Here is a 23,493-nt window from a genome sequence, read left to right as displayed (position 1 = left end):
ATTATTCCCAGGGATTTTATTCCCAGGGATTATTCCCAGGGATTTATTCCCAATTTTTATTCCCAGGGGTTATTCCCAGGGATTTATTCCATCCCCTGGCTCCATTTGCAGCTCTCCAGCGAGGATCAAATCCTTGTCCAGATGGATCTTCCCAGAGAATTCCCTCTTTTTTCCCCCTCTCCCCCCACCTCGGAATTCCCAAGGCGGGATCAGAAATTCCAGCGGGATCAGTCCTTTCCTCATGCTGAAAATCAACCAAAAAAAATTAAAAAATAAAAAAATCCAGAGGCATCCAAACAAAACAAAAAAACACTTCCAGGAAAACTCGGGAATAGTTCCACGACATTCTTTGTCCTGCGAGGATCCCGCGGGGCCGGGCTTGGTTCCCTTGGGATTTCCTTTTCCCTGGCTCTGCTGGGTTTCCTGGGAATTCTGGCTTTCCCGGGAATTCTGGCTTTCCTGGGAATGCTGGCTTTCCTGGGAATTCTGGCTTTCCCGGGAATTCTGGGCCCTCTCCTCCAGGGAAAAGAGCAGCAGCAGGAGCAGCAGGAGCAGCAGGGGCTCGGCCTCCTCCCCGCCTCGGCAGGAGGGCAACAACCAAATTCCTGCCGGGAAAAAACACCGGGAATGGGGATGGGAACCAGGGAGGAGCAGGAGGAAAGATGGGGAATTTCTTTCCCGAGGAAAGATGGGGAATTTCTTTCCCGAGGAAAGATGGGGAATTTCTTTCCCCAGGAAAGATGGGAAATTTCTTTCCTGAGGAAAACTGGGGAATTTCTTTCCTAAGAAAAGTTGGGGAATTTCTTTCCCGAGGAAAGATGGGGAATTTCTTTCCCGAGGAAAGATGGGAATTTCTTTCCTGAGGAAAGATGGGGAATTTCTTTCCCGAGGAAAGTTGGGAAATTTCTTTCCTGAGGAAAGATGGGGAATTTCTTTCCCCAGGAAAGTTGGGGAATTTCTTTCCCCAGGAAAGATGGGGAATTTCTTTCCCCAGGAAAGTTGGGAAATTTCTTTCCCCAGGAAAGTTGGAGAATTCCTTTCCCGAGGAAAGATGGGGAATTTCTTTCCCGAGGAAAGTTGGGAGATTTCTTTCCCCAGGAAAGTTGGAGAATTCCTTTCCTGAGGAAAGATGGGGATTTTCTTTCCCCAGGAAAGTTGGGGAATTTCTTTCCTGAGGAAAGTTGGGAGATTTCTTTCCCCAGGAAAGTTGGGGAATTTCTTTCCCCAGGAAAGTTGGGAATGGGAAAAGGCCAGGAAACTTTGTTCCCCCCTTCCCAAGGAAATTCGGGAGTGGTAGAAGATGAAAACTTGTTCTCCTCTCCAGGGAAAGTTTGGGAATGGTAAGAGGCCAGGGAATCCTGTTCCCTTTCCCAGAGAAAAGCCGGGAATGATAGAAGAGCCCTGAGTGGGGTTCTGAGGGAACAGCAGGACACGGGATTGATCCTGGGATGGGGCACCATTCCCAAACCATTCCCAAACCATTCCCAATGACTCCAAACCATTCCTGACCATTCCCAGACCACTCCAAACCATCCTCGACCATCCCAGAACATTCCCAGATAATTCCCAACCACTCCAGACCATTCCCAAACCATTCCCAAACCATTCCTGACCATTCCCAAACCATTCCTGACCATTCCCTGACCATTCCCTGACCATTCCAGACCATTCCTGACCATTCCCTGACCATTTCCAGACCATTCCCTGACCATTCCCTGACCATTCCCAGACCATTCCCAGACCATTCCCAGGCCATTCCTAGGCCATTCCCAACCACCCCAGACCTCTCCAGGCCATTCCTGACCATTCCCAACCACTCCTGACCATTCCCTGACCATTCCCTGACCATTCCCTGACCATTCCCAACCATTCCCAGACCATTTGCAGACCATTCCCAACCACCCCAGACCATTCCCAGACCATTCCCAGACCATTCCAGACCATTCCCGACCACTCCTGACCATTCCCTGACCATTCCCAGACCATTCCCAGGCCATTCCTGACCATTCCTGACCATTCCCAGACCATTCCCAGACCATTCCTGACCATTCCCAGGCCATTCCTGACCATTCCCAGGCCATTCCCAGGCCATTCCTGACCATTCCCAGACCATTCCCAGACCATTCCCAGACCATTCCCAGACCATTCCTGACCATTCCCTGACCATTCCTGACCATTCCCTGACCATTCCTGACCATTCCTGACCATTCCCAACCACCCCAGACCATTCCCAGACCATTCCCAGACCATTCCCAGACCATTCCCTGACCATCCCTGACCATTCCCAGACCATTCCCAGGCCATTCCCAACCACCCCAGACCTCTCCAGACCATTCCCAGACCATTCCCAACCACTCCTGACCATTCCCTGACCATTCCCTGACCATTCCCAACCACCCCAGACCATTCCCAGACCATTCCCAGACCATTCCCTGACCATCCCTGACCATTCCCTGACCATTCCCAACCACTCCTGACCATTCCCAGACCATTCCTGACCATTCCCAGGCCATTCCCAGACCATTCCCAGACCATTCCTGACCATTCCCAACCACCCCAGACCATTCCCAGACCATTCCCAGACCATCCCTGACCATTTCCAGACCATTCCCAACCACCCCAGACCATTCCAGACCATTCCCGACCACTCCTGACCATTCCCTGACCATTCCCTGACCACTCCTGACCATTCCCAGACCATTCCCTGACCATTCCCAACCACCCCTGACCATTCCCAGACCATTCCTGACCATTCCCAGGCCATTCCTGACCATTCCCAGGCCATTCCTGACCATTCCCAGGCCATTCCTGACCATTCCCAGACCATTCCCAGACCATTCCCTGACCATTCCCAACCACCCCAGACCATTCCCAAACCTTTCCTGACCATTCCCGACCACTGCAAACCATTCCCAACCACCCCAGACCTCTCCAGACCATCCCAGACCATTCCCAGACCTCTCCAAACCATTCCTGACCATTCCCAGACCATTCCCAACCACCCTAGACCATTCCTGACCATTCCTGACCATTCCCAGACCATTCCCAGACCATTCCCAGACCATTCCCAACCACCCCAGACCATTCCCAACCATTCCCAGCCATTCCCAACCACCCCAGACCATTCCCAACCATTCCCAGACCTCTCAAGACCATTCCTGACCATTCCCAGACCACCCCAGACCATTCCTGACCATTCCCACACCATTCCTGACCATTCCTGACCACTCCCAGACTATTCCCAGACCATTCCCAACCACCCCAGACCTTTCCCAGACCATCCCAACCATTCCCAGATAATTCCCAACCATTCCTGACCATTCCCAGACCATTCCCTGACCATTCCCAACCACTCCTGACCATTCCCTGACCATTCCCAGACCATCCCTGACCATTCCCAACCACTCCTGACCATTCCCAGACCATTCCCTGACCATTCCCGCACCGTCACGCCGGGGCGGCTCCGCTACGTGGAGGATTCGGGCTCCTGCTTGTGTCTGGAGATGAGCTGCGCCTCCTTGAGGGACAGGTACTGCTCCTCCTGCGGGTCGTAGTAGTAGAACTTGCGGATGTAGGAGATCAGGGGCCTGGAAAAACACCGGGAGCAGCCGGATCCTGAGCTACAGCCCCTCCGGAATTCCCAAAATACAGCCAGAGATGGAGCCCTGAGCTACAGCCCCTCTGGAATTCCCAAAATACACCCAGAGCCTGATCCCTGAGCTACAGCCCCTCCAGAATTCCCAAAGCACAGCCAGGGCTGGATTCCTGAGCTACAGCCCCTCCGGAATTCCCAAAACACAACCAGGGCTGGATTCCTGAGCCACAGCCCCTCCGGAATTCCAAAAATATAACCAGAGCCTGATCCCTGAGCCACAGCCCCTCCGGAATTCCCAAAATACACCCAGAGATGGATTCCTGAGCTACAGCCCCTCCGGAATTCCCAAAATACACCCAGAGATGGATTCATGAGCCACAGCCCCTCCGGAATTCCCAAAACAAACCCAGAGCCCTGAGCCACAGCCCCTCCGGAATTCCCAAAATACAGCCAGGGCTGGATTCCTGAGCTACAGCCCCTCCGGAATTCCCAAAATACACCCAGAGCCTGATCCCTGAGCTACAGCCCCTCCAGAATTCCCAAAACACAGCCAGGGCTGGATTCCTGAGCTACAGCCCCTCCGGAATTCCCAAAACACAGCCAGGGCTGGATTCCTGAGCTACAGCCCCTCCAGAATTCCCAAAACACAACCAGGGCTGGATTCCTGAGCCACGGCCCCTCCGGAATTCCAAAAATATAACCAGAGCCTGATCCCTGAGCCACAGACCCTCTGGAATTCCCAAAACATAACCAGAGATGGAGCCCTGAGCTACAGCCCCTCCGGAATTCCCAAAATACAGCCAGAGCCAGAGCTGAATCCCTGGAAAAACACCAGGAAGAACCAGATCACTGCGCCACAGCCCCTCCGACATTCCCAGTCCTCCCATTCCCTCCGACATTCCCAGTCCTCCCATTCCCTCCGACATTCCCAGAGAACAGCCCCTAAAACATTCCCAGTCCTCCCAGTCCCTCCGACATTCCCAGTCCTCCCATTCCCTCCGACATTCCCAGAGAACAGCCCCTAAAACATTCCCAGTCCTCCCAGTCCTCCCAGTCCCTCCAGCATTCCCAGTCCTCCCAGTCCCTCCAACATTCCCAGTCCTCCCAGTCCCTCCAGCATTCCCAGAGAACAGCCCCTCCAACATTCCCAGAGAACAGCCCCTAAAACATTCCCAGTCCTCCCAGTCCCTCCAACATTCCCAAAACTCCACCACGGCAGCAAATCCCTCATCCCCACCTCATCCCTAAACCCCACAACCCCAAAACTGGAAAAGCCGATCCCTCCCGTGCTCCCAGATCCCTTCCTGATCCCTCCCGTGCTCCCAGATCCCTTCCCGATCCCTCCCCTGCTCCCAGATCCCTTCCCGATCCCTCCCGTGCTCCCAGATCCCTTCCCGATCCCTCCCGTGCTCCCAGATCCCTTCCTGATCCCTCCCGTGCTCCCAGATCCCTTCCTGATCCCTCCCGTGCTCCCAGATCCCTTCCTGATCCCTCCCGTGCTCCCAGATCCCTTCCCGTTCCCTCCCCTGCTCCCAGATCCCTTCCTGATCCCTCCCGTGCTCCCAGATCCCTTCCTGATCCCTCCCGTGCTCCCAGATCCCTTCCCGTTCCCTCCCGTGCTCCCAGATCCCTTCCCGATCCCTCCAGTGCTCCCAGATCCCTTCCCGTTCCCTCCCGTGCTCCCAGATCCCTTCCCGATCCCTCCAGTGCTCCCAGATCCCTTCCCGCTGCCCGGGAGGGAGGAAATTCCAGAGAATTCCAAGGAATTCCAGGGAATTCCCGGGAATCCCCCCCGGGGCTCACTTGGGCAGCGGCAGCTCCGGGATGTGGTCGATCCGCACCAGCTGCCGGATGCGGAAGCGGCAGAGGTGCTGCAGGGATTTGACGTTGCTGAACCTGGACACGGGGTACAGGAGCTGCACCGGCGTCGGGGGCAGACCTGGAGGGGTTTTGGGGGAAAAAAAGGAGATTTTGGAGGTCAGGATTAGGATTGGGAAAGGGGAAGAAGAGGAGGGGATGTTGGAGGGAAGGGTTGTGTTGGGAAAGGGAGAGGTGGTGGTTCCGAAGGGAAAGGTTGGATGTGGGAATGAGGAAAATGCTGTTCCCAGGTTCACCTGGATCATGGGAAAATCCCATCCCAGGCTCACCTGGAACCCCAAAATTCCCCATCCCAGGTTCACCTGGAGCCCCGGAACTCTGGAAAATCCCATCCCAGGCTCACCTGGAACCCTGGAACCCCAAAATTCCCCATTTCCAGGTTCACCTGGAGCCCCGGAACTCTGGAAAATCCCATCCCAGGCTCACCTGGAACCCCCAAATTTCCTATTCCAGGCTTACCTGGAACTCTGGACCCTTGGAATTTCCCATTCCAGGTTCACCTGGAACCCTGGAAGCCCAAAATTCCCCATCCCAGGTTCATCTGGAGCCCTGGAACCCTGGAAAATCCCATCCCAAGCTCACCTGGATCACAGGAAAATCCCATCCCAGGCTCACCTGGAACCCCAAAATTCCTTATCCCAGGCTCACCTGGAACCCTGGAACCCCAAAATTCCCCATCCCAGGTTCACTTGGAACCCTGGAACTCTGGAAAATTCCATCCCAGGCTCACCTGGAACCCTGGAACCCCCAAATTTCCTATTCCAGGCTTACCTGGAACTCTGGACCTCTGGAATTTCCCATCCCAGGCTCACCTGGAGCCTTGGAACTCTGGAAAATCCCATTCCAAGCTCACCTGGATCACAGGAAAATCCCATCCCAGGCTCACCTGGAACCCTGGAACCCCCAAATTTCCTATTCCAGGCTCACCTGGAGCCCCAGACCCCCAAAATTCCCCATCCCAGGTTCACCTGGAACCCTGGAACTCTGGAAAATCCCATCCCAGGCTCACCTGGCCCCCCGGGATTCCCGGAATTCCCGGAATTCCCTTTCCAGGCTCACCTGGAGCCCCAGACCCCCAAAATTCCCGGAATTCCCGGAATTCCTGTTTCTGGCTCACCTGGAGTCCCTTCATTCCCGGAATTCCCGTTTCTGGCTCACCTGGCCCCCCGGAATTCCCAAAATTCCCCATCCCAGGCTCACCTGGAACCCTGGAATTTCCCATCCCAGGCTCACCTGGAGCTGTGCACCCCCAGAATTCCCCATCCCAGACTCACCTGGCCCCCCGGAATTCCCGGAATTCCCGTTTCCTGCTCACCTGGCGTCCCGGAATTCCCGGAATTCCTGGAATTCCCGTTCCAGGCTCACCTGGCCTCCCGGAATTCCCGTTTCTGGCTCACTTGGCCCCCCGGAATTCCCGGAATTCCCGTTTCCCGGCTCACCTGGCCCCCCGGAATTCCCGGAATTCCCGGAATTCCCGTTTCCGGCTCACCTGGCACGCGGGAGCGCAGGAAGTAGAGGAATTTGCCGTTCTTGGAGTGCATGATGGCTCTCTTGATGAACTCCACCACGGACTGGCAGCGGTCCTCGAACTTGGGGTGGCACCACAGGCTGAAGGTCCCTGGAGAGAGCACGGGGGAATTATTCCCGTTATTCCAGGGAATTATTCCCGTTATTCCAATGGAATTATTCCCGTTATTCCAGGGAATTATTCCCGTTATTCCATGGAATTATTCCCGTTATTCCAGGGAATTATTCCCGTTATTCCAGGGAATTATTCCCGTTATTCCAATGGAATTATTCCCGTTATTCCAGGGAAATTATTCCCGTTATTCCATGGGAATTATTCCCGTTATTCCATGGAATTTTGGGAAAACACAGTGAAATTATTCCCGTTATCCCAAGGGATTTGTGGGAAAGCACAGGGGAATTATTCCTGTTATTCCAATGAATTTTTGGGAAAGCACAGGGGGATCATTCCTGTTATTCCAGGGGAATTATTCCCATTATTCCATGGGAATTTGTGGGAAAGCACAGGGGAATTATTCCCGTTATTCCAGGGAAATTATTCCCGTTATTCCATGGGAATTTGTGGGAAAGCACAGGGGAATTATTCCCGTTATTCCAGGGAAATTATTCCCGTTATTCCAAGGGAATTATTCCCGTTATTCCATGGGAATTATTCCCGTTATTCCATGGAATTATTCCCGTTATTCCATGGGAATTATTCCCGTTATTCCATGGAATTATTCCCGTTATTCCATGGAATTTTGGGAAAACACAGTGAAATTATTCCCGTTATTCCATGGAATTATTCCCGTTATTCCAGGGAATTATTCCCGTTATTCCATGGAATTATTCCCGTTATTCCATGGGAATTATTCCCGTTATTCCAATGGAATTATTCCCGTTATTCCATGGGAATTATTCCCGTTATTCCAAGGGAATTATTCCCATTATTCCAATGGAATTATTCCCGTTATTCCAGGGAATTATTCCCGTTATTCCAGGGAATTATTCCCGTTATTCCATGGGAATTATTCCCGTTATTCCATGGAATTTTGGGAAAACACAGTGAAATTATTCCCGTTATTCCAAAGAATTTATGGGAAAGCACAGCAAAATTATTCCCGTTAACCCAAGGAATTTGTGGGAAAGCACAGGGGAATTATTCCTGTTATTCCAAGGAATTTTGGGAAAAGACAGAGGAATTATTCCTGTTATTCCAAGGGATTTGTGGGAAAGCACAGGGGAATTATCCCTGTTATTCCAGGGGAATTATTCCTGTTATTCGAAGGAAATGTGTGGGAAAGCACAGAGGAATTATTCCCGTTATTCCAATGGAATTAGTGGGAAAGCACAGGGGAATTATTCCCATTATTCCAGGGGAATTATTCCCGTTATTCCAAGGAATTTGTGGGAAAGCACAAGGGAATTATTCCTGTTATTCCAAGGAATATTAAATATTCTCCTGTTGAATCAATTAAATACTCTTCTATTTAATCCATTAAATATTCTTCTATTTAACCATTAATTATTCTTCTAATTACTCAATTAAATATTTTTATTCAATATATTAAATATTCTTCTATTTACTCCATTAAACATTTTCTATTCAATCCATTAAATATTCTTCCATTTACTCCATTAAACATTTTCTATTCAATATATTAAATATTCTTCTATTTACTCCATTAAATATTTTCAATTCAATATATTAAATATTTTTCTATTCAATATATTAAATAATTTTCTATTCAATCCATTAAATATTCTTCCATTTACTCCATTAAACATTTTCTATTCAATATATTAAATATTCTTCTATTTAATCCATTAAATATTTTCTATTCAATACATTAAATGTTCTTCTATTTAATCCATTATTCTTCTATTTAATAAAATACTCTTCTATTTAATCCATTAAATATTCTTCTATTTGACCATTAAATATTCTTCTATTTACGCAATTAAATATTTTTATTCAATATATTAAATATTCTTCTATTTAATCCATTAAATATTTTCTATTCAGTACATTAAATATTCTTCTATTTACTCCATTAAATATTTTTTATTCAATATATTAAATATTCTTCTATTTAATCCATTAAATATTTTCTATTCAATATATTAAATATTCTTCTATTTAATACATTAAATATTTTCTATTCAATATATTAAATATTCTTCTATTTACTCCATTAAACATTTTCTATTCAATATATTAAATATTTTTCTATTCAATATATTAAATAATTTTCTATTCAATCCATTAAATATTCTTCTATTTACTCCATTAAACATTTTCTATTCAATATATTAAATATTTTTCTATTCAATATATTAAATAATTTTCTATTCAATCCATTAAATGTTCTTCTATTTAATCCATTATTCTCCTATTTAATAAAATTTAATAAAATTTATTTAATAAAATTATTTAATAAAAAAATCCATTATTCTTCTATTTAATAAAATACTCTTCTATTTAATCCATTAAATATTCTTCTATTTACTCCATTAAATATTTTCTATTCAATATATTAAATATTTTTCTATTCAATATATTAAATATTCTTCTATTTACTCAATTAAATATTTTCTATTCAATATATTAAATATCCTTATTTTTACTCCATTAAACACCTTTATATTTACAAATTACCCATTCCTGTCCCCGTGTCCCACGGGAAGGTGACCTTGGAACATTCCAGGTGTCCCCATTTTCCCGGGATCCTTTTCCAGGGGAGCAGCTTCGCTTCGCTGCTCCCTAATTAACGGCCCCGTTAATTGGACACTGTCCCCGCGCTGTCACCTGACACGCCCGGGGTGACACCGGAGCTGGGGACACCTGATGGCCAGCTGTCCCCTGGGCTGTGGCACCGTGTCCCCAGGGGTCCCCAGGGGTCCCCAAGTGTCCCCAGGTGTCCCCAAGGGTCCCCAGGGGTCCCCAAGGGTCCCCAAGTGTCCCCAGGTGTCCCCAGGTGTCCCCAGGTGTCCCCAAGAGTCCCCAGGTGTCCCCACGGGTCCCCAAGGGTCCCCAGGTGTCCCCAGGTGTCCCCAAGAGTCCCCAGGTGTCCCCAAGGGTCCCCAGGTGTCCCCAAGGGTCCACAGGTGTCCCCAAGTGTCCCCACGGGTCCCCAGGTGTCCTCAGGGGTCCCCAAGGGTCCACAGGTGTCCCCCAGGTGTCCCCAAGTGTCCCCACGGGTCCCCAGGTGTCCTCAGGGGTCCCCAAGGGTCCCCAAGTGTGCCCAGGTATCCCCAAGGGTCCCCAGGTGTCCCCAGATGTCCCCAGGGGTCCCCAGGGGTCCCCAAGGGTCCCCAGGGGTCACCCAGTGGTCCCCAGGTGTCTCCAAGGGTCCCCAAGTGTCCCCAGGTGTCCACAGGGGTCCCCAGGTGTCCCCACGGGTCCCCAAGAGTCCCCAAGGGTCCCCACGGGACCCCAGGTGTCCCCATGGGTCCCCAAGGGTCACCAGGTGTCCCCAAGGATCTCCACGGGTCCCCAAGGGTCTCCAGGGGCCACCAAGGGTCTCCAGGTGTCCCCAGGGGTCCCCAAGTGTCCCCAGGGTTCACCATGGGTCCCCAAGGGTCACCAGGGGTCCCCAAGGGTCTCCAGGGGTCACCCAGTGGTCCCCACGGGTCCCCAGGTGTCCCCAAGGGTCCCCACGGGTCCCCAAGGGTCTCCAGGTGTCCCCAGGTGTCCCCACGGGTCTCCAGGTGTCCCCAGGTGTCCCCAGGTGTCCCCACGGGTCCCCAGGCGTCTCCAAGGGTCTCCAAGTGTCCCCAGGTGTCCCTAGGGGTCCCCAGGGGTCCCCAAGGTGCCACACCCACGCAGGTTTGGGACACTCCCAGGGATGGGGGCTCCCTGTGCCAAGGCCCAGGAATTCCTTCTCCCAAAAGTTGGAATTTGGCAGGAATTCCTTTAAATCCACTTCTCCAAGGCCCTGGCACCTGTCTATTTATAACAACCCCAAAACCCCATAAACACCCCCAACAACCCCATAAACACCCCCAACAACCCCATAAACACCCCCAACAACCCCATAAACACCCTGAACCACCCCATAAACACCCCCAACAACCCCCAAAACACCCTGAACAACCCCACAGCTACTTATAACACCCCCAACAACCCCATAATTATTTATACCATCCGCAACAACCCCACAGTTATTTATAACAACCCAACAACCCCATGGTTATTCATAATAACCCCACAGTTATTCATAACAACCCTACAGTTACTTATAACACCCTCAACAACCCCCTAGTTATTTATAACAACCCCATAAACACCTCCAACAACCCCACAGTTACTTGTAACACCCCACAATTATTTCTAACACCCCACAGTTATTCATAACAACCCCACAGTTATTCATAACACCCCCAAACCCCACAGTTGTTTAAAACAACCCCACAGTTACTTATAACACCCCCAAAACCCCACAGTTGTTTTTAACAACCCGCCACACACTCCCAACAACCCCACAGTTATTTCTAACACCCCACAGTTATTTCTAACAACCCCACAGTTGTTTCTAACACCCCACATTTATTTCTAACACCCCCCAGTTGTTTCTAACACCCCACAGTTGTTTCTGACAACCCCACAGTTATTTCTAACAACCCCACAGTTGTTTCTAACAACCCCACAGTTGTTTCTAACACCCCACAGTTGTTTCTGACAACCCCACAGTTATTTATAACAGCCCCACAGTTATTTCTAACAACCCCACAGTTATTCATAACAACCCCACAGTTATTCATACCATCCCCAAACCCCCACAGTTGTTTATAATAACCCCATAAACACCTCCAAAACCCCCCTAAACACCCCCAACAACACCATAAAGACCCACAACAACCCCATAAACACCTCCAACAACCCCATAAACACCCCCCAAACCCCCTCTCACCGCGGTAGTGCTCCATGCGCGTGTGGTGCGTGATGCCCTGCGAGCGGAAGCTCAGGCTCAGGATGTAGCGCGGGTCGGAGCTGTCCCGCACCAGGAAGGAGCCGTCCGCCTTCCCCTTCAGCTTCATCTCCGCGTCCTCCCAGTTCATGGGGCCCCAGTACCACCCGCACTGGGGGAACAGGCGGGGAGTGGGGCGGGGGTCCCGCGGGGGGAGCGCTCCCTAGGAGGGGTTCCCCAGGGAAAAGCCCCCGGTTGGGATTTGGGGATGAGGGGGAAGAGGGGGCCGGAGCTCTCGTCTTGAGGGGATGGGTTCCCAATCCCAGTCCCTTCCCAAATCCCAGTCCATGAGGGGATGGGTGCCAAATCCCAGTCCCTTCCCAAATCCCAGTCCATGAGGGGATGGGTTCCCAAATCCCAGTCCCTGAGGGGATGGGTTCCCAAATCCCAGTCCCTTCCCAAATCCCAGTCCCTTCCCAGATCCCAGTCCATGAGGGGATGGGTTCCCAAATCCCAGTCCCTTCCCAAATCCCAGTCCCTTCCCAGATCCCAGTCCATGAGGGGATGGGTTCCTAAATCCCAGTCCCTTCCCAGATCCCAGTCCCTTCCCAGATCCCAGTCCCTTCCCAGATCCCAGTCCCTGAGGGGATGGGTTCCCAAATCCCAGTCCCTTCCCAAATCCCAGTCCCTGAGGGGATGGGTGCCAAATCCCAGTCCCTTCCCAAATCCCAGTCCCTGAGGGGATGGGTTCCCAAATCCCAGTCCCTGAGGGGATGGGTTCTCAAATCCCAGTCCCTTCCCGAATCCCAGTCCCTGAGGGGATGGGTTCTCAAATCCCAGTCCCTTCCCGAATCCCAGTCCATGAGGGGATGGATGCCAAATCCCAGTCCCTTCCCAAATCCCAGTCCCTGAGGGCTGGATTCCCAAATCCCAGTCCCTGAGGGGATGGGTTCCCAATCCCAGTCCCTTCCCAAATCCCAGTCCCTTCCCAAATCCCAGTCGCTTCCCAGATCCCAGTCCATGAGGGGATGGGTTCCCAAATTCCAATCCCTGAAGGGTCGGATTCTCAAACCCCAAACTCGGAGGAGTCAGATTCCTAAATCCCTGAGGGGCCGGATTCCCAAATCCCAGTCCCTGAGGGGCCGGATTCCCAAATCCCAGTCCCTGAGGGGCCGGATTCCCAAATCCCAGTCCCTGAGGGGATGGGTTCCCAAATCCCAGTCCCTGAGGGGCCGGATTCCCAAATCCCAGTCCCTGAGGGCTGGATTCCCAAACCCCAACCCCTGAGGGATCAGATTCCCAATCCCTCAGGGGCCAAATCCCAATCAATGAGGGGCCAGATTCCCAAATCCCCAATCCCTCAGGGGCTGGATTCCCAAACCCAAATCCCTGAGGGATCAGATTCCCGCTCCTCAACCCCTGAGGGGCTGCATTCCCAAATCCCTGATGGGCTGGATTCCCAAATCCCCAATCCCTCAGGGGTCGGATTCCTGAATCCCTGAGGGCCAGATTCCTGCTCCCTGAGGGGTCAGATTTGGGAATCCGGGATTGAGGGCGGGATTCCCAAATCCCAATCCCCGAGGGCCAGATTCCCATTCCCCGCTCCCTGAGGGGCCGGATCCCCGCTCCCCATTCCCAGATCCCCGGATTTCCCTCTCCCCATTCTTGGATTTCCCGGATCCCCATTCCTGGATCCCCGGATCCCCCTCCCCATTCCCAGATTCCCAGATCCCCATTCCCGATTCCCGGATTTCCCGGATCCCCATTCCCAGATTCCCAGATCCCCATTCCCGATTCCCGGATTTCCCGGATCCCCATTCCCAGATTCCCAGATCCCCATTCCCGATTCCCGGATTTCCCGGATCCCCATTCCCAGATTCCCAGATCCCCATTCCCGATTCCCGGATTTCCCGGATCCCCATTCCCAGATTCCCAGATCCCCATTCCCGATCCCGGATCTCCCGGATCCCCATTCCCAGATTCCCAGATCCCCATTCCCGATTCCCGGATCTCCCGGATCCCCCGTACCTTCTCCAGCTCCCTCAGGCTGGCGGCGAAGCTGCTGGGGTCAGGCCGGGCCAGGGGACACTGCGGGAGCGGGGGCTGCGCCGGGGGCTCGGCCGGGCGCAGGGACACGGCCCGGGGAAAGGCGTCTGCGGGGACAGGGGACACTGCCACTGTCACCATTGTCACTGTCACTGTCACCCACAGGGACAGCAGGGTCACAGGGGCTGCGCCGGGGGCTCGGCCGGGCGCAGGGACACGGCCCGGGGAAAGGCGTCTGCGGGGACAGGGGACACTGCCACTGTCACCCACAGGGACAGGGGACACTGCCACTGTCACCATTGTCACTGTCACTGACACTGCCACTGTCACTGTCACCACTGTCACTGTCACCCACAGGGACAGGGGGACACTGCCACTGTCACTGTCACCCACAGGGACAGCAGGGTCACGGGGGCTGCGCCGGGGGCTCGGCCGGGTGCAGGGACACGGCCCGGGGAAAGGCGTCTGCGGGGACAGGGGACACTGCCACTGTCACCATTGTCACTGTCATTGTCACTGCCACTGCCACTGTCATTGTCACCACTGTCACTGTCACCCACAGGGACAGGGGACACTGCCACTGTCACTGTCATTGTCACCATTGTCACTGTCACCCACAGGGACAGGGGACACTGCGGGAGCAGGGGCTGTGCTGGGGGCTCGGCCGGGCGCAGGGACACGGCCCGGGGAAAGGCGTCTGCGGGGACAGCAGGGACACTGCCACTGCCACTGTCACCCACAGGGACAGGGGACACTGCCACTGTCACCATTGTCACTGTCACTGTCACTGCCACTGTCATTGTCACCACTGTCACTGTCACCCACAGGGACAGCAGGGTCACGGGGGTGGCTGCGCCGGGGGCTCGGCCGGGCACAGGGACACGGCCCGGGGAAAGGCGTCTGCGGGACAGGGGACACTGCCACTGCCACTGTCACCCACAGGGACAGGGGACACTGCCACTGTCACCCACAGGGACAGGGGACACTGCCACTGTCACTGTCATTGTCACCATTGTCACTGTCACCATTGTCACTGTCACCCACAGGGATGGTGGGGTCACTGCCACCATTGTCACTGTCATTGTCACCCACAGGGACAGTGGGGTCACTGCTACTGTCACTGTCATTGTCACTGTCATCATTGTCACTGTCATTGTCACCATTGTCACTGCCACCACTGTCACTGTCACCCACAGGGACAGCGGGGTCACTGCCACCACTGTCACTGGCATTGTCACCCACGGGGACAGCAGAGTCACTGTCACCATTGTTACTGTCACCCACAGGGACAGCGGGGTCACTGTCACTGTCATTGTCATCATTGTCACCCACAAGGACAGCGGGGTCACTGCCACCACTGTCACTGTCATCATTGTCACTGTCACCCACAGGGACGGCGGGGTCACTGCCACCATTGTCACTGTCATTGTCACCCACAGGGACCACGGGGTCACTGCCACCATTGTCACTGTCATTGTCACCCACAGGGACAGTGGGGTCACTGCCACCACTGTCACCCACAGGGACAGCAGGGTCACTGCCGCTGGCATTGTCACTGTCACTGTCACTATCACACATAGGGACAGCAGGGTCATTGTCACTGTCACTGATATTGTCACTGTCATTGTCACACACAGGGACAGCGGGGTCACTGTCACTGTCATCATTGTCACTGTCACTCATCATTGTCATTGTCACCCACAGGACACCTGGGGTCACTGTCACACCCAGAGACAGCCCAGAGCCACTGTCACCCCTGGGGACATCCCCAGGGACGGTCACCCGGCCCCTCGGGAGGGAGGGGGACACTGGTGACCCACAGAGGGACAATGTCCTGCTGAGGGACACCTTGGGAAATGCCACCAGATCCTGCTTCCCTGGGAGAAAAGGACAGGAATCCCAGGAAAAGGGGACAGGAATCCCGGGAAAAAGGGGACAGAAATCCCGGGAAAAAGGGGACAGAAATCCCGGGAAAAAGGGACAGGAATCCCGGGAAAAAGGGGACGGGAATCCCGGGAAAAAGGGGACGGGAATCCCGGGAAAAAGGGGACGGGAATCCCGGGAAAAAGGGACGGGAATCCCGGGAAAAGAGGGACGGGAATCCCGGGAAAAAGGGACGGGAATCCCGGGAAAAAGGGACGGGAATCCCGGGAAAAAGGGACGAGAATCCCGGGAAAAAGGGACGGGAATCCCGGGAAAAAGGGAACGGGAATCCCGGGAAAAAGGGAACGGGAATCCCGGGAAAAAGGGGACGGGAATCCCGGGAAAAAGGGGACGGGAATCCCGGGAAAAAGGGACGAGAATCCCGGGAAAAAGGGGACGGGGATCCCGGGAAAAAGGGACGAGAATCCCGGGAAAAAGGGACAGGAATCCCGGGAAAAAGGGGACGGGAATCCCGGGAAAAGAGGGACAGGAATCCCGGGAAAAGGGGATGGGAATCCCGGGAAAAAGGGGACGGGAATCCCGGGAAAAAGGGGACAGGCAAATCCCTGTGGAGCTGGAGGAAAGCAAAAGCAGAAGGGGAAGATGCAGAAAAGCTCTGGGAATGTGTGGGGATGGAATTCTGTGCCTGGAATTGCATCCCTGGAATTCCGTGCCTGGAATTCTGCTCCCACTGCTGCTCCCTGAGCTCCTCATCAGGGTGGGCTGAACCCCAGAGGAACCCGGGAAAAGGGAGGGAAAAATTCAATTTTCCCTCAGTAAAAATCCTGAGGGAAAGCAGAGCCGGGAGCTCCAGGACGGCACGGGGGGGGCAGAGGGAAAAACTTCGGAGCAGAGCAGGAAAAAAACAATAATAATAATAATAATAATAATAATAATAATAATAATAATAATAATAATAATAATAATAATAATAATAATAATAATAATTCAAAAAATAAACAAACAAACAAATCCAAAAATCCACCCCAAAAAATTCAGAAACCCACCCCCAAAAATCCAAAAAAAACCCCCCCAGAAAAAAAAACCCCAAAAAATCAAAAAACCCCTCCAAAAAAAAAAAAAAAACAAAAAATCTCAAAAAAACCCCCAAATACTCCAAAAAAACCTCCAAATACTCAAAAAACCCCTCCAAAAAACTCAAACAATAAAAGAAAAGAAAAAAAGAAAAAAAACCCAAAAAATAAAAAATAAAAAACCACCAAAAAATAATAATAAAATTTAAAAAATTAAAAATAAATTAAAAAATTTAAAAATAAAAAATAAAAAATAAAAAAATAAAAAATAAAAAATAATTTAAAAAAAATTTAAAAAAAATTAAAAAAAATTTTAAAAAAATTAAAAAATGAAAAAGGAGATTCCAGGAGGATTCCATGAGGGGAAGGGCAGAGCGGGAAGAGCTGACCTGGGGCGTGGGGCGGAGGAGGCGGAGGCAGAGGGAAGGATTGCAGGGAAGAGCCCAAGGGAGCCACGAGCACGGCCGGAGGCAGAGTCCCACTGAAATCATCTAGGAGAGAAGAGAGACAGGTCAGAAACCAGGGAGAGAGGCTGGAGAGGGAATGGGGGCAGAAAAATGGGGAAAAGAGGGCCTGGAAAAGGGAATGGGGGCAGAAAAATGGGGAAAAGAGAGCCTGGAGAGGGAATGGGGGCAGAAAAACGGGGAAAAGAGAGCCTGGAAAAGGGAATGGGGGCAGAAAAATGGGGAAAAGAGAGCCTGGAGAGGGAATGGGGGCAGAAAAATGGGGAAAGGAGAGGCTGGAAAAGGGAATGGGGGCAGAAAAATGGGGAAAGGAGAGGCTGGAAAAGGGAATGGGGGCAGAAAAATGGGGAAAGGAGAGGCTGGAAAAGGGAATGGGGGCAGAAAAATGGGGAAAGGAGAGGCTGGAAAGGGAATGGGGGCAGAAAAATGGGGAGAGAGCCTGGAGAGGGAATGGGGGCAGAAAAATGGGGAAAGGAGAGGCTGGAAAAGGGAATGGGGGCAGAAAAACGGGGAAAGGAGAGGCTGGAAAGGGAATGGGGGCAGAAAAACAGGGAGAGAGCCTGGAGAGGGAATGGGGGCAGAAAAATGGGGAAAAGAGAGGCTGGAGAGAGAATGGGGGCAGAAAAACAGGGAAAGGAGAGCCCCAGAGCTGGGAAAACAGCCTGGAAAAGGGAATGGGGGCAGAAAAACTGGGAGAGAGGCTGGAAAGGGAACGGGGGCAGAAAAATGGGGAAAAGAGGGCCTGGAAAAGGGAATGGGCAGAAAAATGGGAAAAAGAGGGCCTGGAAAAGGGAATGGGGGCAGAAAAAGAGCCCAAGAAACAGCCTGGAAAAGGCAGAAAAGAACCTGAGGTTCCCAGGGCAATTCCCAGGACAATTTCCAGGGACCAATTCCCAAGGGACAAATTCCCAGGGACAAATTCCCAGAACAGTTCCCAAGGGACAAATTCCTAGGGACAAATGCCCAGGACAAGTCCCAAGGACAATTCCTAAGGAACAATTCCCGGGACAAGTCCCAGGGACAAATTCCCAAGGGACGATTCCCAAGGGACAAATTCCCGGGACAAGTCCCAAGGACAAGTCCCAGGGTTCCTGGGACGATTCCCGGGACAAATTCCCAGGGACAAATTCCCAGGGACAAATTCCCAGGACAAGTCCCAAGATTCCCAAGGACAATTCCCAGGGACAAGTCCCAGGGACAAATTCCCAGGACAATTCCCAAGGACAATTCTCAAGGACAACTCCCAGGGACAATTCCCAAGGGGACAATTCCCAAGGGACAAATTCCCAGGACAAGTCCCAAGGACAAGTTCCAGGGTTCCCCAGGACAAATTCCCAGGGACAAATTCCCAGGACAAGTCCCAAGATTCCCAAGGACAATTCTCAGGGACAATTCCCAGCACAATTCCCAGAACAACTCCCAGAACAACTCCCAGGGACAAATTCCCAGGGACAAATTCCCAAGGACAATTCCCAGGACAATTCCCAGGGACAAATTCCCAAGGACAATTCCCAGCACAATTCCCGGCACAATTCCCGGCACAATTCCCAGAACAACTCCCAGGGACAAATTCCCAGGGACAAATTCCCAAGGACAATTCCCAGGGACAATTCCCAGGGACAATTCCCAAGGACAATTCCCAGGGACAAATTCCCAAGGACAATTCCCAGGGACAATTCCCAGGGACAAATTCCCAAGGACAATTCCCAGGGACAATTCCCAGGGACAATTCCCGGCACAATTCCCAAGGCACAATTCCCAAGGCACAATTCCCGGCACAATTCCCGGCACAATTCCCAAGGCACAATTCCCGGCACAATTCCCAAGGCACAATTCCCGGCACAATTCCCAAGGTTCCCAGGACCATTCCCGGCACAATTCCCGGCACAATTCCCAAGGTTCCCGGGACCATTCCCGGCGCCATTCCCGGCCGTACCGAGCAGGCTGAGGCTCCGGCGCGGCGGCGGCGGCGGGGTCGGAGGGTGAGGGGAGCTGAGCCCCCGCTGGGAAATGTCCACGTCCACCAGCGACACCGTCTCACCTGGAAAAGGGATGGGAGAGCCGGGATCAGCCAGCCCTGAGGGAATTCCGCAGGGAATTCCGCAGATCCCAGCCCGGGATCCTGCAGAATCCCCCCAAAAAACCCCAAATTTGCAGAAATCCCCCCAAACTCTCACCCGTGAAGAGGGGGCTGAACACAACCGGGGAAAAGGCACTTTGGGTTCTCGTCAGTCTGTGTTTCCTGCGGGGGAAAAACGGGAAAAATGGGGTGAGGAGAGGTGAGGAGATGGAATCCCAGCAGGAAAAAAAACAGGAGAAACTTCTCAACCAGGAGAAACCTTCTCTAACCAGAGAAACTTCTCCATCCAAGCCTGGAGAAACCTTCTCCATCCAAGCCTGGAGAAACCTTCTCCATCCAAGCCTGGAGAAACCTTCTCCATCCAAGCCTGGAGAAACCTTCTCCAACCAGGAGAAACCTTCTCCAACCGGAGAAACTTCTCAACAAGGAGAAACCTTCTCCAACCAGAGAAACTTCTCCGTCCAAGCCAGGAGAAACCTTCCCCAGCCAGGAGAAACCTTCTCCATCCCAGGAGAAACTTCTCAACCAGGAGAAACCTTCTCCAGCCCTGGAGAAATCTTCTCCATCCAAGCCCAGAGAAACTTCTCCAGCCAGGAGAAACCTTCCCCAGCCAAGCCTGGAGAAACCTTCTCCATCCAAGCCTGGAGAAACCTTCTCCATCCAAGCCTGGAAAAACCTTCCCCAGCCCAGAAAAACTTCTCCAGCCAGGAGAAAGCTTCCCCAGCCCTGGAGAAACCTTCTCCAACCAGAGAAACTTCTCCGTCCAAGCCTGGAGAAACCTTCTCCAGTCAAGAGAACCTTCTCCAGCCACGAGAAACCTTCTCCAACCAGGAGAACCTTCTCCATCCAACCAGAAGAACCTTCTCCAACCAGGGGAACTTTCTCCAAGCACAAAAACATTCTACAGCCACCAGAACCTTCTCTGGCCACCAGAACTTTCTCTGACCAGAGAAATTTCTCTTGCCACCAGAACCTTCTCCAGCCCACCAGAACCTTCTCCAGACAACCAGGAGAACCTTCTCCCACCAGCCCTGGGAGGTCCCAGGACCTCTGGAATAACCCCAATCCTCTGAGCAAAGCTTTCTGCCATTCCAGGCACTTTTTTTGGGGCTGTTTTGAGTCATTTACGTGCAGGAGCCGCCGTCTGAGGCTGCCCCAGGAGCTCCAGAGAGGCCTCAGCACCTCCAGGAGGAGGAGGAGGAGGAGGAGGAGGAGGAGGAGGAGGAGGAGGAGGAGGAGGAGGAGGAGGAGGAGGAAGAGGAGGAGGAGGAGGAGGAGGAGGCAACGCACCCCAAAAAAATTCCCTGCGGAGGGTGAGTGAATCCAGGCTGTGCTGTGACACTGAATCCCTGTTTTTATTCCCTCCTGCACGCCCCTGGACCTTCCCCAGGATAAAATCTCAGCTCTGCTGGCGGGAATGTCACGGGAAGGGGCTCCAGGAGCCTTGGGAAGCAGGGACAGAGCAGGGATGGGGGACAGGAGGGACACATCCCACAAGAAATCCTGGGATTTGTGTCCCCATCCCCGCCAGGCTCGGGCTGGCAATGATTCCTCCAGCACCGGGAGGGAGAGCGGAGCACCCACGGCAGCAGAGCCTCGGGAGAGGTGACAGCACCTCGGGGACAGCAGAGGGGACAGCGCTGGCACCTGCAGAACCCTGAGCCACCCTCACGGAATGACAGAGCCTGGAAAAGCCCCACGGGATCCAACTCCAGAGAACCCCAAGTGCCACATCCACACATTTCTGAGCGACTCCAGGTGATCCCAGTGCTCTCCACCGATAAATTGTCCCCAACATCCAAATTAAACCTCCCCAGGGCACAACTTGAGCTGCCCCATCCCTCCTTCCCTGGCAGCAGAGCCCGGTCCTCACCGGGCTGCACCTCCCTGGCAGGAATTTGGGGGATAAAAGGTCCTGAGCCCCTTCCCGAGCCGCTGATGCTCCCGGGGCTGCTCCCAGGGGGATTTTTCCCCCATCCCCGCCAGGGATGCAGGCCGGGATCAGAGCGACCCTGCCCCGCCAGCCTCTGCCGGGCTCGGGGGTCCCCGGGGCAGAGCCCAGGCCTTGGCACCGCTCCGAGAGGGCGAGACCAGCACGGGATGGCTCCGGTGCTGGCGGAACCCTCCGGTGAAGGATCACAGGGACACGGCCCCGGTGTCACCCCCGGCCATGGGGACACGGCCACGGGGACACATCCCCAGCCACGGGGACACCGCCACGGCATCACCCCCGGCCACGGGGACACAGCCCCGGTGTCACCCCCGGCCAAGGGGACACGGCCATGGTAACACATCCCCGGCCACAGGGAGACATCCCCAGCGTCACCCCCGGCCACGGGGACACATCCCCGGCCACGGGGACACATCCCCGGTGTCACCCCCGGCCATGGGGACACGGACACGGGGACACGGCCCCGGCCCTTGGGACACGGCCCGCGCCCCCCGGTGCCACCCCCCCCCGGCCACCCCCGGTTCCCCCGTACCTGCCCGGCTCCTGCTCCCGCCCGCGGGCCCCGCACACATCCGTGAGGCTCCCGGCCGAGGCGGCGGCGCTGGCGGCGTCCCCGGCGGCCGAGCCGCCGCTGCAGCTCTTGGTGCGGAAGAGGCGGCTGAGGCGGATGCGGAGCGAGCCCTTCCTGCCGCCGGGGCCGGCGCCGGTGCCCGCGGGCGGCGGAGCGGGGCCGGGGGCTGCTGATGCTGCCGCCACCGCCGCCGCTCTGCGGGTGCGCCCGGGGGATCCCGGCTCATCCTCGGAGCCGCTGCCGCCCTCGTCGGGCTCCAGCGCTTCGAGCACCAGCAGCGCATCGCTGGTCTCCTCCCCGGCGGGCGGCCCCAGGCACGGGCAGGGGGTCCCCGCCGCCCCCGCCGCCCCCTTGGCCGCCAGCCCCGGCGGGCGCAGCCCCAGCGCCGCCAGCTGCAGCTCCAGCCCGCTCTGCGCCGCCGCTCCCCAGCCCGCCGCCGCTTTGGGCTCCAGCGCGCAGCGGTGCCGCGGGCACAGCTCGGCCCCGCCGCCGCCGCCCCCCGGGACCCCCCCGCCCGCCGCCGCCGCCGCTGCCACCGCCGGTACCGGGCCGCAATCATCGCCGGGCCGGCCCTCGGCCGCAGCGTTGCGGAAAACCATCAGCTGCGGCCGCGGGCTGCGCAGCGCCGGCCCGGCCCCCGGCAGCCGCCCCGCTCCGCCGGGCCCCGCGCCCGCCGCACCGGCACCGGCGCCGCCCGGCCCCGCGCCCGCCTCCGGCGCGGCGCCGTAGCCCAGCAGGCGGCTGAGCACACGGTACGAGGCGGCGGCGGCGGCCGCCGCGTCCCCGTCGCGCTGCATGGCTACGGCCGCCGCCGCATGGCCCGCGGGCACCGGCACCGCACCGGGACCGGCGGCCGCCGCCGCCGCCCTCGCACGGCCGCGGCGACCCCCCGCCCCCCCCGGCCAACGCCGCCGCTCCGCCCCCGCGCTTCCGCCGCTGGCCGCGCCCCCCGGAGCCGGGCCCGCCTCTCCCGGTGGTTGTGGGTCCGCCCCGGTGCCGGGCCCGCCTCTCCCGGTGGTTGTGGGTCCGCCCCGGTGAGGAGGACGCGCCTCCGAACCCCCCCGAGCCGCACGTGGAGGGGCGGAGGGGACCGGCACCGAGCACCGGGAGCAGCTCCGGGCAACCTCACCCACCGGCGGCACCGGCACCCAAGGGTGCGGCACCCACCGAGTCCCCGGTGCCCGCGGGCGGGACCGGTTCCGAGCGGAACCAGCACCCACCGGCGGTCCCGGCACTCACGGGCACAGTGGGGGGATCACGGATGGGGGCCGGGGGTCAGCGAGGGCTCCCGGACACGCCGCTCCAGCCGTGACCCATCGCACCCACCCCGCACACCGGAGGGTGCGGTGGGGGAAACTGAGGCACGGGCACGCGGCGCTTGGTACCCGCGAGCTCTCGCCCGGTTCTGGCGGGCGGCGCGTCCCGAGCGGAGCGGAGGGGACGGGGACCGGCTGTCCCCACACCACCCCCCGGGCTGGGGAAAGTCACCGCTGCTCGATGCTGGAGCGTGGAAACGGAGCACCCTGCCGTGCCTC

At 54.9% G+C, this 23,493-nt stretch overlaps 1 protein-coding gene across 1 annotated transcript; it reads right to left on the bottom strand.

The window, feature by feature from the left end:
• Positions 1 to 465: 465 nt before the first annotated feature.
• On the bottom strand, positions 466 to 22,770 carry SOCS7 (suppressor of cytokine signaling 7). Its single transcript, XM_063425198.1, has 10 exons — positions 21,920 to 22,770; positions 19,534 to 19,598; positions 19,293 to 19,397; positions 17,282 to 17,383; positions 13,918 to 14,042; positions 11,893 to 12,061; positions 6,963 to 7,091; positions 5,399 to 5,534; positions 3,446 to 3,587; positions 466 to 605 (listed from the first exon to the last, which is right to left on the bottom strand). Exons 1-9 carry the CDS (start codon positions 22,753 to 22,755, stop codon positions 3,467 to 3,469), a joined length of 1,788 nt encoding a protein of 595 aa, XP_063281268.1. The 5' UTR covers positions 22,756 to 22,770; the 3' UTR covers positions 466 to 605; positions 3,446 to 3,466.
• Positions 22,771 to 23,493: the final 723 nt, after the last annotated feature.

This window comes from Prinia subflava, unplaced genomic scaffold, assembly GCF_021018805.1.
Source record: "Prinia subflava isolate CZ2003 ecotype Zambia unplaced genomic scaffold, Cam_Psub_1.2 scaffold_58_NEW, whole genome shotgun sequence".
NCBI lineage: Eukaryota > Metazoa > Chordata > Aves > Passeriformes > Cisticolidae > Prinia > Prinia subflava.
The sequence above is the reverse complement of the archived record's forward strand: the minus strand, read 5'-3'. Positions and strand labels throughout refer to the sequence as shown.